The 18,383-nt window shown below is 38.4% G+C and overlaps 1 protein-coding gene and 1 non-coding gene across 2 annotated transcripts in view; both read left to right on the top strand.

Moving 5' to 3' along the window:
* Nucleotides 1–18,383, top strand: part of CLIC4 (chloride intracellular channel 4) — a 78,202-nt gene that overhangs the window by 28,050 nt on the left and 31,769 nt on the right. The window contains exon 2 of the mRNA XM_006077991.4: nt 10,999–11,108. Within this exon, the coding sequence (XP_006078053.1) occupies nt 10,999–11,108 (110 nt within the window). The remainder of the gene's footprint in view (nt 1–10,998; nt 11,109–18,383) is intronic.
* TRNAC-ACA lies at nt 10,000–10,071 on the top strand. Its single transcript has one exon. It is a non-coding gene; the product is annotated as a tRNA-Cys (tRNA).

Raw genomic sequence — 18,383 nt, 5'->3', positions numbered from 1 at the left:
TTTTAAACCAGATATAGCCATCCTGCAGCATAAAGGACTTGATCTGTAAAGGATTCTAGGTCACCATCATTGTCTTTGACATTATATTTGATCTTAAGATATAGACAATGGTGGTAGTGAGCTTCTCTGGTGGCTCAGAAGGTATAGAGAATCCGCCTGCAAAGCAGGAGACCTGGCTTCGATCCCCGGAGGAAGATCCCCTGGAGGAGGACATGGCAATCCACTCCAGTATTCTTGCCTGGAGAATCCCCATGGACAGAGAAGCCTGGTGGGCGACAGTCCATGGGGTTGCAAAGAGTCAGACATGACTGAATGACTAAGCACAGCACACTAGTGGTTTAGTTGCTCCGTCTTGTCTGACTCTTTGGTCTTAAGATAAGCTTCTAGAAGCTTTAATGTACTATTTTGCACCAAAAGATACTTGCCTCTGCTTCTTAGATTGTGTGGAATAAGAATGAGTGTTTAGGCTTTAAGAGGCTTTAGGCTACTAATTTGGTTTAAGTAACTTGGCTTTTGCCAGGTTTGAGGCAAGATAGCTTGGCATTCCTTTAAAGTATGAGAGGAGGCTGTTATTTATCAAATCCTACCCTAGCAAATCGTGACTAGATTGCTGGCTTACAAAGAGCAGAGTCCAAAAGCCGTCATGAGGAATTCAAAGTTTAACTGTGGGGTAAACTTCTTTCCTGTCTTTTATTTTTTGGCATGTTTTCCCTCTGTGTAAGTGTTTGCCAAAATATGTTCTGCCCACCAAATGCATGAGAATTAGAATTGTTTGAAGTGCTTGTTAAAAACTGCAGATTGCTGTACCCCACCACAGACATTCTGAATCAGTGTCTGGAGGTGAGACCTGGTAATCTGTTTTAAACCCACTTCCTTACAGATTTGTGTATCCTAAGGTTTTGAGAATCCAGTTTCTACGTGGATTCCTTTTATTTTCAGGTCTTTTCCACATTCATCTATAATTTATGTTTCACTTAACTTTCATATGTTGAGGGCAGGAAGTTTTTTTTCTTTCTTTCTTTCTTTTTTGGCTGAATCACACAGCATGTGGGATCTTAGTTCCCTGACCAGGTATCAAACCTGTGCCACCCACAGTCCTGCAGTGCAAGCACAGAGCCCTAAACACTGGACCACCAGGGAATTTCCTAGGGTAGGAAGGTTTTGGGGGTTTCCCAGGTGGAGCTAGTGGTAAAGAATCCCCCTGCCAATGCAGGAGATATAAGAGACTCGGATTCGATCCCTGGGTCGAGAAGATCCCCTGGAGTAGGGCAGGGCAACCCACTCCAGTATTCTTGCCTGGAGAATCCCATGGACAGAGAAGCCTGACAAGCTACAGTGCATAGGGTCGGAAAGAATCGGACATGACCAAAGCGACTTAGCATGCATGCAGGAAGGTTTTTGATTGCTTACTTTTTGTTGTTGTTGTTAACTGAAAGATTCATGTGCATGGTATGAATAACAAAAAGTATGAAAGGACATACAATGAACAGTTCACTCCTCATCTCCCTGTTTTAGTGCATTGTGCTGTTCTAAGCCCTTTAATATATTAATTCATTCAGTTCTTCCAAACAATCCAGTTAGGTAGTTCATGTTACTGTTCCCATTTTATAGAAGACAGAAACAGGTCCAGAAAGGTTAAATCACTTTTGAAAGTCACACAGCTGGGATGTGCTGGAATTGTCTAGAAGTCTGACTCTTAACTCTTAACCACCATCCTCTGCTGCGCAAGAAGGATATAAGGGTTAACTAGATTAAAACATGTGAAGAGCTGCTTTTGGGAGAGTATAGAGTTCATCTTCAACATGGTAAATGTTTCACATGAACTCTTAACAGCCTACCCTGGAGTTTCGTCTAATCCTGGTATCTATTCCTCATGTAATTTCTTTTCAAACTAATCTGTTCTTCTCTAAATTGCACTGGCTCTCATCTGGAGAGTAGACTTCATGGATTGGTAATACTCAACAAGAAAAATGGTAGCAACTGAGGTCTTTTCAATGTCCTGTCATTGACTGACTTTGTTTTATTTACATGAGCAGAGCTTGGGATGTGGTAATTCTTCCTTTACATATCCGTTGCCTTTATTTATGGAGTTATTTCTATGATGCTTCTTTCTCTTCCCCTAGTCATAGCACCCCTCACCCCCAGCCCCTTCAACTCAAAGAAATATAGAGAAACGAAGTTAAAACTTTCTTCCTAGGGTGTTTTAAAATCTGACTATTCTGAAAACTGATTAAACTGGGTTTTCTAAGTGAGCAGTTCCTTAACCTTGAATTAGTAAAACATTAAAAATATTTATGTCTCTTACCACTGACTTCTCTTTTGCAATGTAGTAGTTAATCTGGTTAGTTTCTGAATAAATACTAGTATTGGGCAATTCAAGAATTACAACAGAGGTGGGACGGGAGTGGGTGAGGAATAGAAAGTGTACAAGAAGAGCTCTCGATCGCAGATTAAACAACACTACCCTTTTTATAAGAGCAAAACCTAAATGAATGCTAAGACTCATTATTTGTCTGGAATTGGTGGTTGTTTCTGTCTGTGGTATTGTTCATGTTTTTGCTTTGATTATTTGGAATAATCTAATTTTTAAGGAAATGTTTTCTGTAATATGAAACCATAATTTAAAAACTATTTATGTATTCCAAATTAAAGTTTTGTCTAGTATGTAATCTTTGTCTACTTGTAATCTGTATATACATTTAAAACAGCTTTATCAAGATACTCAGATATTACTCAATTCACCCATTTAAAATGTACAATTCAGTGGTTTCTTGGTATACTCACAAAGTTATGCAACCATCAGCACAGTCTAATTTTAGAACATTTTTATCACTTCAAAAAGAAATGACTACCCATTAGCAGTCCTTCTCAACTCCCTTTTCTTTCCAACCCCTCTCCCCTACCCTCTGCCCTAGGCAACTGCTAATCTGTCTCTTTGGATTTGCCTATTTTGGATATTTCATATAAATGAAATAATGTGATCTTTTGTGACTAGCTGCTTTTTTTCTTAAACTTTATTGCTACTTTTTAAATATTTTTATTTATTTGGCTGCACTGAGCCTTAGTTGGAGCACGTGGGATCTGGTTCCCTGACCAGGGATCAAACCTTGGCCGCCTTCATTGGGAGTGCAGAGTCTTAGCCATTGGACCACCAAGGAAGTCCCTGGCCCCTTTTATTTAACGTAATTATTCAAAGTTCATCCAAGTTATAGAATGTATCAGCACTTCATTTTATGTAGGTATACTACCACCTTTTATCTATTTTTAATTTTTATAAGTTTTATTGACATATAGTTGCTTTGCAGTGTTGTGTTAATTTCTGAAATACAGCCAAATGATTCAGTTATATAGTTTTCATTTTCTTTTCCACTTCCAAATGTTCATTTGTGTTGTGTTTTAGATTCCACATGTAAGTGATGTCATATAATATTTGTCTTTTTGACTTAACTTTGCTTATTAAGATACTTTCTAGGTTTATCCTTGTTGCTGCAAATGGCATTATTTCTTCTTTATGGCTTAGTAATAATCCATTGTATTAGTTTTGCTTTTTAAATTTAATACATCTGAAAAACTTGCACTTCTGGGAAGATCGAGTAGTGGATGGTGGTGGTGAGTTTCCTGAGTTTTTGCTTCATATATCCCAGACTTGGCACTATAGAAACCAGCAACCTGGAAACACCAACAGCTGCAGACAAAACACCACCAACAGAAGGCTGCTGTTTCTAGCCAGAAAACCAGGAAAGGGACGGCCTAAGCAAGACAGAAAACTTTCAGACAATAGCTGCTCTACTCCAAATACCACAGGAAAAACTATATGGTCCCATCTCCCACCCGTGCCAGCAAAGGCCACATGGGTTAGCCCTGACTTCCACACTCGGGTGGGCTGATAACATTTACCAGATCCTTTACTAATGGGCATGGGGTGGGGGGAGTCTCCAGTGTTTTGTTTTCTGGTTCCTCCTTATATCTTGAATTTCTTTGCTGAGGCTATTTTTATGTTTGTTTTTATGTTTTAAGCTGTTCATACTTGCTCATTGAAGCATCTTTATCATGGCAGCTTTAAAATCTTTGTCAGATAATTCTGACATTTCTGTCATCTTGATGTTGTCATCTTTTGATTGCTTTTTTTAAAATTCAGTTTGATAAGGTTATTGGTATGACAAGTGATTTTCAGTTGAAGCCTAAACATTTTCTTATTATGTTATGAAACTCTGGATCTTATTTAAACCTTTGGTTTAAACTTCTCTGACATGCAAATAAGGCTTCTCTGACACTTGTCTGGAAGCGGGCGGCAGAGAGGAAGGGTGGTGGGCAGGAGAAGCCGGGTGGAGCTAGATGTCCAAGTAGAGACAGAAGTCCATGTGCCCCGCTTGGCTTCCTCTGATACCCAAGGTGGGAGGCTTCTCAGTATGCTGGGCCAGGATCAGAGTTCCAGCTCCCCAAGTGGTCTCTACTGACACCCTAGTTCGAAGTGGCCTCATTATAGCTGGTTGAGCTCGAAAGTCCTGGCTACTCTGTTCTAGGCCTCCTTTTCTGACACCCCTCACCCCACTTCCCTCCAACCAAGGAGAAGGGAGGGTTCTCATCACTGGCTGGCAGTGTTGAAGGCCCTGGCTCCCTCCTTGGCCTTCTCTGATGCCATCCTGGTTGGGACATTTACAGTCTCCAGAGGACTGATTATATTAGTTTGGGAATAAAATGTTATAAAAAGCTATGCAGTGTGATCACATGTTTAAAAGTAGTATGTATGTAGAAAATAAAAATCTAGAAGAATGACTAGTGAATGGTTCAAGGGTAGGGGAGCTCTGACCTTCTGTAGTGTTTCAGTTTTTGTTTTAAAAGTAGTAAAGTTAAAAGACCTGTACTCAGAAAACTATAAAACACTGATGAGAGAAATTAAAGGCAATGCAAACATAAAAATATACCATGCTCTTGCATTGAAAGAATTAATATTGTTAAATAATCAGCATTCAAAAAACTAAGATCATGGCATCCAGTTCCATCACTTCAAGACAAATAACAGGGGAAATAAATGGAAACAGTGATAGACTTTATTCTTGGACTCCAAAATCACTGCATTGACTGCAGCCATGGAATTAAAAGATGCTTGCTTCTTGGAAGACGAGCTATGACAAACCTAGACAGTGTGTTAAAAAGCAGAGACATCACTTTGCTGACAAAGGTCCATATATTCAAAGCTATGGGTTTTCCAGTAGTCATGTACAGATGTGAGAGGCGGACCATAAAGAAGGCCGAGAGACAAAGAATCGATGCTTTGGAACTGTGATGCTGGAAAAGACTTTTAAGAGTCCCTTGGACTGCAAGAAGATCAAACCAGTCAATCATAAAGGAAATCAGCCCTGAATATTCATTGGAAGAACTGATGCTGAAGCTGAAGCTCCAATACTTTGGCCGCATGATACGAAGAGCTGACTCATTGGAAAAGACCCTGAGGCTAGGAAAGATTAAAGGCAGGAGAAGGGGACGACAGCAGATGAGATGGTTGGATGGCATCACTGACTCAATGGACATGAGATTGGGCAAGCTCCAGGAGATGGTGAAGGACAGGGAAGCCTGGGGTGCTTCAGTCCATGGGTTCATAAAGAGTGGGACGTGACTAAGTGACTGAACAACAACCCAAGGCAATCTACAGATTCAGTGCAATCCCTATCAAAATACCAATGGCATTTCCCACAGAATTAGAACAAATAACTAAAAATTTTGTATGGAAATACAAAAGATCCAGAGTAGCCAAAACGATCTTGAGAAAGAACAAAGAGGGAGAAATCATGCTTCCTGACCTTAGATTGAACTACAGAAGCTACGGTGATCAAAACAGTGTGGTACTGGCACAGAGACAGATTCATAGATTTGTAATAAGCCCATTAACCCACCCACCTATGGTCAATTAATTTATGACACAGGAGGGAAGAATATACAAAGGAGCAAAGATAGTCTCTTCAATAAATGGTGTTGGGAAAACTGGAGCTACATGTAAAAGAATGAAATTAGAATATTCTCTAATACCATAGACAAACTCAAAATGGATTAAAAACCTAAATGTAAGACCAGATACTATAAAAATTTCTAGAGGAAAGCATAGATAAATGAGGTTTTAAAGTATACCTGTAGTGTGGTAGTGGTGGTTTAGTCACTAAGTCTTGTGTGACTCTTGCAAGCACATGGACTGTAGCCCTCCTGGCTCCTCTGTCCATGGGATTTTCCAGGCATGAATACTGAAGTGGGTTGCCCTTTTCTTCCCCAGGGGATCCTTCCTGACGCAGTGGTCAAACCTGTGTTTCATGCATTGCAGGCAGATTCTTTACTGCAGAGACACCAGGGAAGCCCAACTTTTAGCGTGGATTTTGTCTAAATTAGCTGCTAAATTCATGAAATGTCTTTCTTTGATTAGATTAACCTAGAAGTCATATAGAACATTCTTTGACATAAATTGCAGCAATGTTTGTTTGGATCTGCCGACTAAAGCAAAGAAACAAAAGCAAAAATAAATAAATGGGACCTAATGAAACTTAAAAGCTGTTGCACAGCAAAGGAAACCAACTACAAAATGAAAAGGCAGTCTACTGAATGAAAGAAGATATTTGCAAATGATAGACTGATAAGGGGTTAATATCCATTAATATCCAAAATATATAAACTTCTCATACAACTCAACATCAGAACAACCAGGTTAAAAAATGGCCTGAAGAACTGAATACACATTTTTCCAAAGAGGAAATGCAGATGGCCAACAGGACATAAAAAGATGCTCAACATCACTAATTATCAGGGAAATGTAAATGAAAACCACAATGAGATATCACCATATACTGGTCAGAAAAGAAATCATCAAAAAGAATGCAAATAGCAAATGTTGGCAAGAGTGTGGAGAAAAGAGAACCCTTAGACACTGTTGGTAAGAATGTAAATTGGTACAGCCACTGTGGAAAACAGTATACAGGTTTCTTCAGAAACTAAAAATAGAACTACCATGTGGCCCAGGAATTCCCCTCCTAGGAATATATCTGAAAAAAACAAAAACACTGATTCAGAAAGGTATATGCGCCCCAGTGTTCATAGCAGCATTATTTACAATTGCCAAGGTAAATAATATGGAAACAAGCTAAAAGCCCATCAACAGATGAATGGATAAAGAAGATGTGGTATGTATGTGTGTGTATATATACACACACATATATATAACATACAATGGAATACTACTTAGCCATAAAAAAGAATGTAATTTTGCCTTTTGCAGCGACATGAATGAACTTGGGGAGGGGGCATTATGCTAAGTGAAATGAGTCAAACAGAAGACAAGTACTGTATGATATCACTTACAAGTGGAATCTAAAAAATGCAGCAAACCAGTGAATAAAAAGAAGCAGATTCACAGATTTAAAGCGCAAACTAGTGCTACTAGTGAGGGGATGGAAGGAGAAAGGGGCAGTAGAGGGGTAGGAGTAAAAAAAGGTAATTTGGGGATTATATGAAATTGTGTGTGAAACTTTGAAAATTTTAAAGCACTATAGAGTTTAAAGAATCTTTCATTTAATAAAAAAATTGAAAATGTGTATGTTACTGTTAGAAGAAATAAAAAAGAAAAAGCAAAACTTTGAAAAAATGCTATATGTATGCTTTTTAAAATGCTGTATGTACATTTTTAAATGCTATATGTTCATTTTTGTCATCAATGCAAAACAGTGTAGAATAAGATACCATGATTCCCAGTTGTAGTATGCTTTTTGTTTACTACATTGTACCATAATACCCTCCTCAGTTGGTTGGACCAACTATTCATTGTAGTTGATACTCAAAAGATTGATTTAGATCCTTTAACTTTGTTGAAATGGAATTTTATTAGTACAACTTGGATTAAAAGAGAAAGTTTTGATTTATGACTACTGGAAATCTTGAGTTTTTCCACAGTTTCACTCTACTTGATGAAAATATCATCTGACTAGTAACTCCCAATTTTCTAGTGGTCTTATGACTTTGGAAAAACTTATTCATGGTACTATTTCTTATTTGAATTGTTTTGAGTTTTAGGAGAGTAGTTAATAAAAAGCCTTTTTCAGAATTTGTATTGGAGAGTGCACATACTATGTTTTTTTTAATTAATTATTTCACTGCACCGAGTCTTAGTGTGGCATATGAGATGTCCTGACCAGGGATCAAACCCAGGCCCACTGCATTGGGACACGGAGTCAGCCACTGGGCCACCAAGGAAGTCTCCTACATGCTATGTTTTTACTTGTGCATAAAGGAAAGTAGCTTGATGAGGAGTATGAGATGTGTAACAAGCTTTTGCTATACCTGAAAGAGAAGTAAATTGGTAAAACCGGTGGAAAATTATAGACAAAAGAGGTGAAGACACAGGGACATTTGTAGTCTGAGCAGGTTTTCGTGAAGCAGTTCACGTGCCAGTGTTCTCCCGTCCGTGCTCTGGGCTGCGCTGTGCAGGCCGCTGCAGGAAATTGAGGCACAGTGTCCTTGCCCTGTAGCAGTCATGGTATACCTCCAGTGTGTCTGCAGTTTAATGTGTTTCCAGGTGCTTAGATACAACATCTTTATTACATCTTCTTTACCAATTTATTTATTTTCACACTGCTGTCACAGAGACTTGGAAAATACAGTTAATTTTATAGATTAAATAAATGGAATAGGATGAAGACGATAAGCCATACTCATTCTTTGTCTATCAAACTACTGCTTTTCCAGTAAGTCTCAATTTGTTCTACTTTTTCTTATATTTATACTTCTGCTGCTAAGGATATTAAAACCGGGAGGGAAAAAAATGCAAAAAATAAAAGAAAAGTGGGGCATATGAAGCTACAGTTTTGTATGAAATATGAAAATATTAATCATTAAGCTGTGTAGAAAGGTAGTATGTTACCTTTTTATCTGTGATAAATTTAGTTGTATGTTAATCCATGTTCCATATGTTGTTTAGATGGGCAGCCTCTTCTAAAAAGCAGATTTGGGTGCCGATTTATTATACATTTAACCTAGTGGGATGACTTAGTACTGTAAACTGACTTGTGCTCTGAAGAAGAAATTACTGTCCTAACTTTTCCAAATCAGTGTTTCTTCATGTGTCCAGCAGATGCCTCACTTTTTCTCCTTGAAAATTTAGTTAGTTGCTCTGTCTTGTCTGACTCTTTGTGACCCCATGGACTGTAGCCCACCAAGCTCTTCTGTCCATGGAATTCTCCAGGCAAGAATATTGGAGTCAGTTGCCATTTCCTTCTCCAGGGGATCTTCCCGATCCAGGGATGGAACCCAGTCTCCTGCATCACAGGCAGATTACCACCCGAGCCCCGAGGGAAGCCCCTCTTCAGGTTGTCTTTAATCACACCAAAGTTTAAGAACTAGACCTTCTTTAGGAAGTAAATTTTTGTACAAGTTGTGGTATTAGAAATGAATATAATTCATGCTGGCTACAATTTGGTGTTTTGTTACTGATAAAGAATGATCAAAAATTTTTTTAATGAAATCAAGCATATCCTGTGCTATGTGATTAGGGTGGAGTTCTGAGAGCCTCCTTATATGCCCATGTATTTTGTTGGTTGTATCAATATTATCTTTAATCAGGTAACTGCTTTTGTTTTAACTCCCCTCCATTTCCCTGTTGTATAGGAATTAATGACTTTACTAATGTAGCATTTTACTGAAATGGCTTCTGAAGTTTTTGAGAATTACTTTAGGAAAATAAACAGTACTTTTACCAACATCTTCGAGTGACTTGTTGAAAGGTAACTTCTGGCTCTATTCATAGACTTCATGGTCAAGAGGGCTGTGTTGGCTGCTGGTCAGTGTCAGAGTGTTCTCTTCTACCCTGCAGGCTCTTTCTCTCATTTCCTGTTCCCTCCCTCCTTTATAAACTCAGAGACCTACATGATGGAGTTAAAGATTTGTCTCACTCTGATTTTTAGGAAAATTTTGTGTCATTGTTGAGCTCAGTGAAATCAATTGAGTAGGATTACAGATAACTTGGCTTCCCTGGTGGCTCAGACGGTTAAGCGTCTGCCTACAATGCAGGAGACCCAGGTTCAATCCCTGGGTTGGGAAGATCTCCTGGAGAAGGAAATGGCAACCCACTCCAGTACTCTTGCCTGGAAAATCCCATGGACAGAGGAGTCTGGTAGGCTGCAGTCTATGGGGTCACAGAGAGTCGGATGCAACTTTCACAGATAACTTATTCTAGAGATATCTTTTGTTATTTTCTTGTTCCCTGAAGAAATGTGTAAACAGGATATGGGATTTTTATAATGAATAATTTAAAAATTATTATTTTAAATTGGCGATTTAAATACTGGGGGAGGTTGGTAATTATTTTACTCTTTGGAGGCAAGCATGTGTTTCCTTTTTTTAATGTTGCCCTGTAAAGAATACTGTCTCATAGAGTAAGAAGTAACTTAACATTTCACAAAACCTGTGATAGTTTTTGCCCCAACGCAAGGATATATGTTCCCCCTAGGGGTTGATTATACCTGTGCTATCCAATATGGTAGCCATTAGCCACATGTGGCTGTTTAAATATAAATTAATTAGAAGTAAATAAAATTCAGTTCAGTTGGACCAACTACATTTTAAGTACTCACTAGCCACGTATCACAAATAACTACTGTTTGGGACAGTGGTGACTCAGGTAGTTTCTATCATTGCAGAAAGTGCTCTTGGACAATGCTGTATTAGGCTAGCCATTTTTAAGAAGAGAAAGAGGTGAGAATTCTCTGGTGGTCCAGTGGTCAGGACTGTGCGCTTTCACTGCTGAGGCCCTGAGTTCAATCCCTGGTCAGAGAGAGCTAAGATCCTGCAAACCACGAAGCATGGCCAAATAAATAAGAGAGAAAGAGGCCAATGAAAGAGTTTCTTCCTTCCACAGAGCAACTTTCCCTGTCTCCTCGTACCCTTGATTAAAAATTCAGAAAAAGATCTGTAGTTTTGTGTATCATCACTTTGACATTTTTTTTAATGTTCATTTCTGTTTCCCAGGCTGGCAGTGATGGTGAAAGCATAGGAAACTGCCCCTTTTCCCAGAGGCTCTTCATGATTCTTTGGCTCAAAGGAGTTGTGTTTAGTGTCACAACTGTTGACCTGAAAAGGTAAGATTTGGTTATAGTTGGGGATCAACTTGAGTACATACTTTACTGTTTTCAGTTTGATCCTCTCCCCATCTCTCACTTTGCTTGCATATGTTCTCTAAAGAAATGTATTAAAGTTCAGCTGAATGATGGACACATTCAACTTGCGTGAGTATTATGGATAATTCACAGTGTCAGTATATTGCATGTGACCACTCTGTGTTTTTAAGAATTTATTGTATGTTTACCCTATATTTCAAGAGCAGCACCAGGAGCTATTTTAGTGTAGATGCAGTGACATCTTTGACTTTACAGGATGAGCATGGAACTATGAGGAACTTTCTAAGCAGATGACTTCTCATGTGTTAGGAAACACATAGCCTATGTATCTGGATTTTTAAAGCTAAGCATGGAATTTTAGGAGGCTGATTACTGCTGTGGTCTTTTTCATTTAATTTACTTTTTAGGGAGTAATAGGAGTTTTTTATAATATGATTTTGACCATATTTGGTTAAATACAATTATAGAATAAGAGCAGTTATCTTGCTCTATGGCCCTGTGATTGTTCTTGCTAGTTGCGGGATGTTTCTAATTTTCTCTCCATAGACCAAAGTGGAGAGGGCTGTGAAGAGCCCTGATAAGCCGTAAGCTTTTTTCCTCAAGAACTTTTGTTCTCCCCTAGCAAACAGATCCGAGTCAAAGAACATTCATACTTTTTTAAAAAAAAAGGTTTAAGCCAAGGATTGAGAGCATTTATACCAATAGACAATTTAGGATGTGGCAGTGGAAATGTATTCCTCTTGACACAAATGCCACAACATGCTTTGCTGTTTATTTTTTAAGCATATCAATCATGAACAGTATCCAAGAAAAAATATTGACAGGCTGTCATTTGGTGGGTAGCAGAATTCATGTGCATTCTTCTTCTGGGCATCACAAGGTGAGAATTATCTGATAGCTGTAATCCCATTCCCTGTTATCTATTATCATTCTCTGGGACCGTAAAATTTTTTTTTTGTTTCACTTAATTAGATTTTGAGGACTTAAAATTTCTTTATTGAAAATAAGTCATCAAGTCTTCTAGGAACCCCTTTGGTTATATATATGAACATAGAAGTAAGCCTTGGAAATTATAAGAATTAAAACTACAGGATCATTTGAAGAAAAACCTAGCTCATATTGGACAGGACTGTTGTAAGAATGAAATAATTTATACTTACCCTTCTATTACTGTTTTTTTCCTACACGCATTCACAAAGGGAGTTTCCCAATATAACTCCTAAAAATAGACCATGCCACCAAGCACACACCCTAGTGTGTCTTAAAATACATGGATTCCTCCTATTCCATTTTTGGCTTGGAGCAAGTGAGTTGACTGCCATGCTTTGAAAAAAGCCTTCTTTGAACAGCTCAATACAGTGCTTGATTGTGGTACATACCAGTAATAGCACAAAAAACGATGGGAATCTGGTTCAGAAAAGGAAGTGAACTCGACACAGCTATTTCTAACTCATCTGTTTCACTTTTCACTTACAAACTTTTTAAGACATTATTCCTGGAAATTGATTGATATTTGAGGGCTTGTATATGTTTAGGGCTTGTATATGTAATGTACCCGACATGTAAAAAGTGACATGTGAGAAGTGGGATGAAAGATTCAGGGTTTCCTGACAGAAAATCTACTCCTCAAGATATATGTTTATTTCCTAGAGCTTTGTGTTAAATCAACAGAGAGCACTGAATATTGGAGCCTATATTCTTTAGCTTTCTTTAAAAATCTTAGGTCTACAGTATATATTAAAAAAAAACAAAACCTTCTTAAGATCAGTTAAAAATATACAGCTAGTACATGGTAATGAGTCCCCTTCATTCCCAACCATGGTCATCAAGTTCCCCTTCACAGAGATAATTGAACTTAGGTTTGGTGTTTATCATCCTTCCAGACCTTTTCTATGAGTTTCACCCTTATATGGGCTTTCCAGGTGACTCCGTGGTAAAGAATCTGCCTGCCAAGTAGGACATGGGTTTGATTCCTGGATCGGGAAGATCCCTGGAGAAGGAAATGGCAACCTATTCCAGTATTCTTGTCCGAGAAATTCCATGGACAGAGGAGCCTGGCGGGCTACAGTCCATGGGGACGCTAAACAGGTGGACACGACTGAGCAACAACACCACCCTTAATATGTAGTCTTAACTAAGATTTCAAAGAGAAGGTACCTCAAGAAAGTGAACATTGGCTCAAAAAAAAAAAAAAAAGTCAATAGAATAAAGTTGTCACAGAAGAATAAAACATCATGTAGTAAAAAGTACCTTTCATAATTTTTAAAACTTTAAATGTGACTGTTTTTAGAAAGCTGTGGGGGAGAAAAGATTTGGTGCCCACAGTGGTTGTTTTCCTGCTTTTTCTGCTAATTGCCTAATTTCTTGGTGAAATGTACTGATCCCAGAACAAGCTGGTGGAGAGCAATAGAACTCTACTGAGAGCTTTTTCGAAGCCCACTCTCTGCTCTGAAAAAATGATTGTTACATGCCATTTCATCCATAGGAACAAGCCAGTCTCTGGTTCTGGCGCTGTATGATAGGTTTTCTCTGCAGCTCAGTTGGTGTTAATGCCCACGCTGGTGGTATCATATGCCCCTGTGAGGCTTGGAGCAGTCTCCCGCTGCTTGCCTGCCAGTGCTGCCTTAAGACTTTTGTGGGAGTAATTTCTAAACCTAATTTTCGGTTTATGCCGAAATCATATTACAGAACTTTTAGATTAAAAAAAAGTTTGTAGGCTTTAGGAGGAATTTAAGTTTTTATCAACTGCCATTTGAACAAAAGCTTCAGGCAAATGTAAGTGAAAATAATAAAGTGTGGGGCACATTTCAAGATGTTACCACATCATCAAAAGGGGAGCAACCATGGCATAGTAGAAAATGTGAGGGGCAGAGGCCTGGATCTATGCAGAGAGAGCCCTGTCCCTGGTTTCCCTGGGACCTCGGGCAAGCTATCTCATCTTCTTGGAGGTCTGCTGCTGCTGCTGCTAAGTCGCTTCAGTCGTGTCCGACTCTGTGCGACCCCATAGACGGCAGCCCACCAGGCTCCCCCGTCCCTGGGATTCTCCAGGCAAGAACACCGGAGTGGGTTGCCATTTCCTTCTCCAATGCATGAAAGTGAAAAGTGAAAGTGAAGTCGCTCAGTCGTGTCTGACTCATAGCGACCCCATGGACTGCAGCCCACCAGGCTCCTCCGCCCATGGGATTTTCCAGGCAAGAGTACTGGAGTGGGGTGCCACTGCCTTCTCCGTCTTGGAGGTCAGTTACCTCGTTTTTAATCTCAGGAAGGAGGAAGGGAAAAGTAAACTGACATTTCTTCAGTGTCCATTACATGTTAAATATCTTCACCATACTTATTAGAAACTATTCATATCAAACCATGTTCAAACCTTTCATTGAATAGAATTGATTATTTTATCACACTGGTGTTATAGGGCCTTTCTGGCTAACAGGTTCATGGCAGTGATCAAGATCTTTATTTAAAGACTTCCACTATCTTCACTGTGCTCAGAAGTTCCTAAATCAGAGATCAGCATCATTAGAGCACAGATAAGCCTGAGAGGTAGGCTGGGGGAAGAGAAAGAAGAAAGCATGAGAACAGTAATGAGAGAGACAGTCAGTCACACTGAGACACTGACTTGGATATAGCTGAGTGTGGCTATGTAGTTGTTAGGGTAAACTCTGGTTTGGGGAATTGAGAGTAGAAATGATAACTTTAAGGAATTCAGTTCAGTTCAGTTCAGTTGCTCAGTCATGTCTGACTCTTTGCGACCCCATGAATCGCAGCATGCCAGGCCTCCCTGTCCATCACCAACTCCCGGAGTTCACTCAGACTCACATACATCGAGTCAGTGATGCCATCCAGCCATCTCATCCTCTGTCGTCCCCTTCTCCTCCTGCCCCCAATCCCTCCCAGCATCAGAGTCTTTTCCAATAAGTCAACTCTTCGCATGAGATGACCAAAGTACTGGAGTTTCAGCTTTAGCATCATTCCTTCCAAAGAAATCCCTAAAAGCAGTGTTATATTACCAGTGCATAAAATTCCTCCTCCATGATATTCTCAGAGAAAATAAGTAAATTGGAGAAAACCCCCTTAAAAGTCTGAGCAGTATTTGTTTTCATTTTCCATTCCTATCTTAAACATTGAAACTCTCATCCTTTGTGGTGTCACTAATTTCCTTCTGCTTTAGAAGTCTGCGCACCATTTGTAACATTGTGTGAGTCAGACTCACAGTAAGTTGCCATTATCATGGCATAAAGTTTGGAAGATTACTATGATAGTTTAAACTTTAACAATTTTGAAGTAATTTAAAATGTTATAATGGAACTATGAAAATGATAGCTCTGTATATCTTAAAAGGACTTAAAAACTCAAAACAAAATCTGATTTCCAAGTGTATTCTTGAGGTAATTTGCTTTCATTATCATGTCTCTGTGGTTCCACGCTTCTGAAAATAGTCTTTAGCAAGTTGAGAGATCAGTTTGAGTTCCAGGTATGTCTTGAGTAAACAGCAGTTTGAATAACATGTACAGAGAGACCAAGTGGAGTGGAACAGTCCAGCCTTTTAGAGAAATCATTCATTTCCTGCTGCTGGTCAGGCAGGAAAAGTACAGACTCTGTCCTTTCCCTTTGTAAAGTTGACTTGGGCTACATGAAGCCCTTGTTAGAATGGTCCTACAGTTGAAGATACATGTCTCATGAATGTGTTCTGAATCACATGTATACTCTCAGTGTATGTGTGAGAGAGAGAGACAGACAGGGAGAATTTCATTGCCATGTGTCTTTATGTTCTTTTTCAAGATAATTTCAAAGATGGAAATCCTGTTGAGGCCACTAAGAGCTGGATTAGAAAATTGGATTGTAAATGAAAAGTTTTCTAAACCTGTTATCATGTGTGCTCAGTCACTTGAATCATGTCCAACTCTTTTCAACCCCATGGACTGTAGCCCACCAGGCTCTCTCTATTCATGGGATTCTCCAGGCAGGAATAGTAGAGTGGGTTGCTGTTCCCTTGCCCAGGGGGTCTTCTCCACCCAGGGATCAAACCTGTGTCTCCTGCATTGTAAGTGGTTCTTTACTGCTAAGCCACCGGGAAAGCCCTGTTATCAGTATACATTCTGCTTATAAACTATAAATCTGTTAAGAATTATAAAAGTTGTATTTGGTACCTTTTCATAGATGTTATTTTGTTTTAAAATGATTGCTCCACAAATTGACCTTAAAGTAGACAGGGATCAGCAGTATACCACATTTGATCACAATAAATAAAATCCTTTAACTGGTTGAACAGGGACACATGGGCAGATCCTTAGTAACTGGGATCTTGGTGTGTGTGGTTTGATGCCCATAACAATTCAGTCATTCAGTTAGTGACTTAGTATTAGTCAGAATATAGCAAATCTAGTGAAGAATAATTAATAGGAGTAAAGTGATCTGAACCGAAAGATTTGTGTTGTTACTTTTTTTTTTTTTTTTGCTTATTTGCCATATACTATGTCTAGCATTCTCTTGACTTGTGTGAATTAATTTTATGTCTGAAAAATCAACACCTTTAAAGTTTTAAAAGGAAACTAAATTAACAAATAAGTCTACATCCTTAGTATTTTTTTCTATTTAGTGAGTCAACTAGTTAGAGTTGGTTATTTTTAAGAACCATCTCCAGTCTCCTGTGGCTGTGCTATACTCATTTTTACCAAGCTGCTGGAATGGAGCCACCAGCTCAAGGACCTCCAATTGTTTGTGCTGAATTAAATTTTAATTGAAGTTAAGCCACTTAAGTTGCTTAAAGTATTAGCTTCTATAAGGTGCCTCCTTTTCATTCCTTCTTTCTCTTTCTCTTTCTTGTTTTACTTTTTGCTCTTTATATATTTCCTTTTCTTCATCTAGAAACAAAATAGGCAATAACAGAATAATTTTTTTTTCATCTAAATAGAAGACTACTGTAAAAAAAGACTTACTCTGATGAGTAACTGTGAAAATAAATAGCCTCCGAAACATTGGAGAATATTCATGCTCTCATATCAAGGCATGAATTCAATGCACTTTACTTTCCTAGATATCCGTTAAGGGAAACATTTGAATGAATTTGAATGAATTGCTGAATACTTATTGAAGGCCTTTTATGAAATAAACCAAAGATGTCTTGAAAATTTTAGTCAGCGCCTGTTCAGTTTCATTGTTCTCACGTTGCAGTCCCTGTTTCTGTGAAGCCTCTGTAAAAATGAGCCTTTGTGGGTCAAACAAAACACCTGAGACCTTAGAGGACCAAGTGAGGACTTGAAGTTGAAGAATCTTAGATTCTATCTGGTTGCTGACTTGATAATAGCTTCTAAATGAGTCACTTCAGTGCTTACAGCTTGTCTGTTTGAAATCTGCTGATCTGTTTAGAGGCATTAAAGTTTCTTCTCAAATCTACTTTCACTTGGAGCAAGGACCTAACATGATTGTCCTTCATCTCAACAGTTAATCTTGGAAAATAGTATCATCACCTTAAAAAAAAAAATCTATATAGCCTTTCAGCAGAAACAAGAAGGACTATTCACTAGTCATGCATGGTTTCACTTTACTTACACACTTCTATGTTAATCAAATTTCTTAGTACCAGCTAATGCTAAATAACCATCAGACTCAAATAGAATTTTGAACCATCAGACTTAAAGAGAGTTTAAAATTGTCACTTTCGTGAACACTTGTATAAAGTTTAGTTCACTTTCATACCCATTATTTGATTTGATATTTACAGACAAACCAAGTCTTATATCCATAATACAAATGAGGAAATCTAGACCCAGAGAAGTTGTGATTTATTTAGTCACATAGCTGGTGAATAGCAGAACTGTTCAATTTGGGACTTCAACCAAGTTCTTTTGATTTGGTTTTTTGGTTCTTTCTTCTTTACCATGCTGACTTTATCCTTCCTCTAACAAATATTTTTGTTTGGAAACCTTTAAAATTGTTATAATTTATTGTAGAAGTAATAACTGCTATTTATTTTGCCACCCTCCCTTATGGATTATTTTGCAGCATTGATTTCTTTCTTCTCCTTTACCTAACTGCCCTGTTCATGAAAAAATGGTTACCTTATACTTAAGCATTAATGGATGCTTCATTAGTCATAAGAATGTTAGTGGATATGTTTTATAACTTTGAAGTGAGAAAGGTATCTTCCAGGTGACCACAATTTGTGTGTGACAGATTAAAGGATGTTCTTATTCATCACTGGCATTGAGGGAAGATATGTGTATTTTCTTTCTCTTG

The sequence above is a fragment of the Bubalus bubalis genome, chromosome 2, assembly GCF_019923935.1.
Source record: "Bubalus bubalis isolate 160015118507 breed Murrah chromosome 2, NDDB_SH_1, whole genome shotgun sequence".
Lineage (NCBI taxonomy): Eukaryota > Metazoa > Chordata > Mammalia > Artiodactyla > Bovidae > Bubalus > Bubalus bubalis.
The sequence above is the reverse complement of the archived record's forward strand: the minus strand, read 5'-3'. Positions and strand labels throughout refer to the sequence as shown.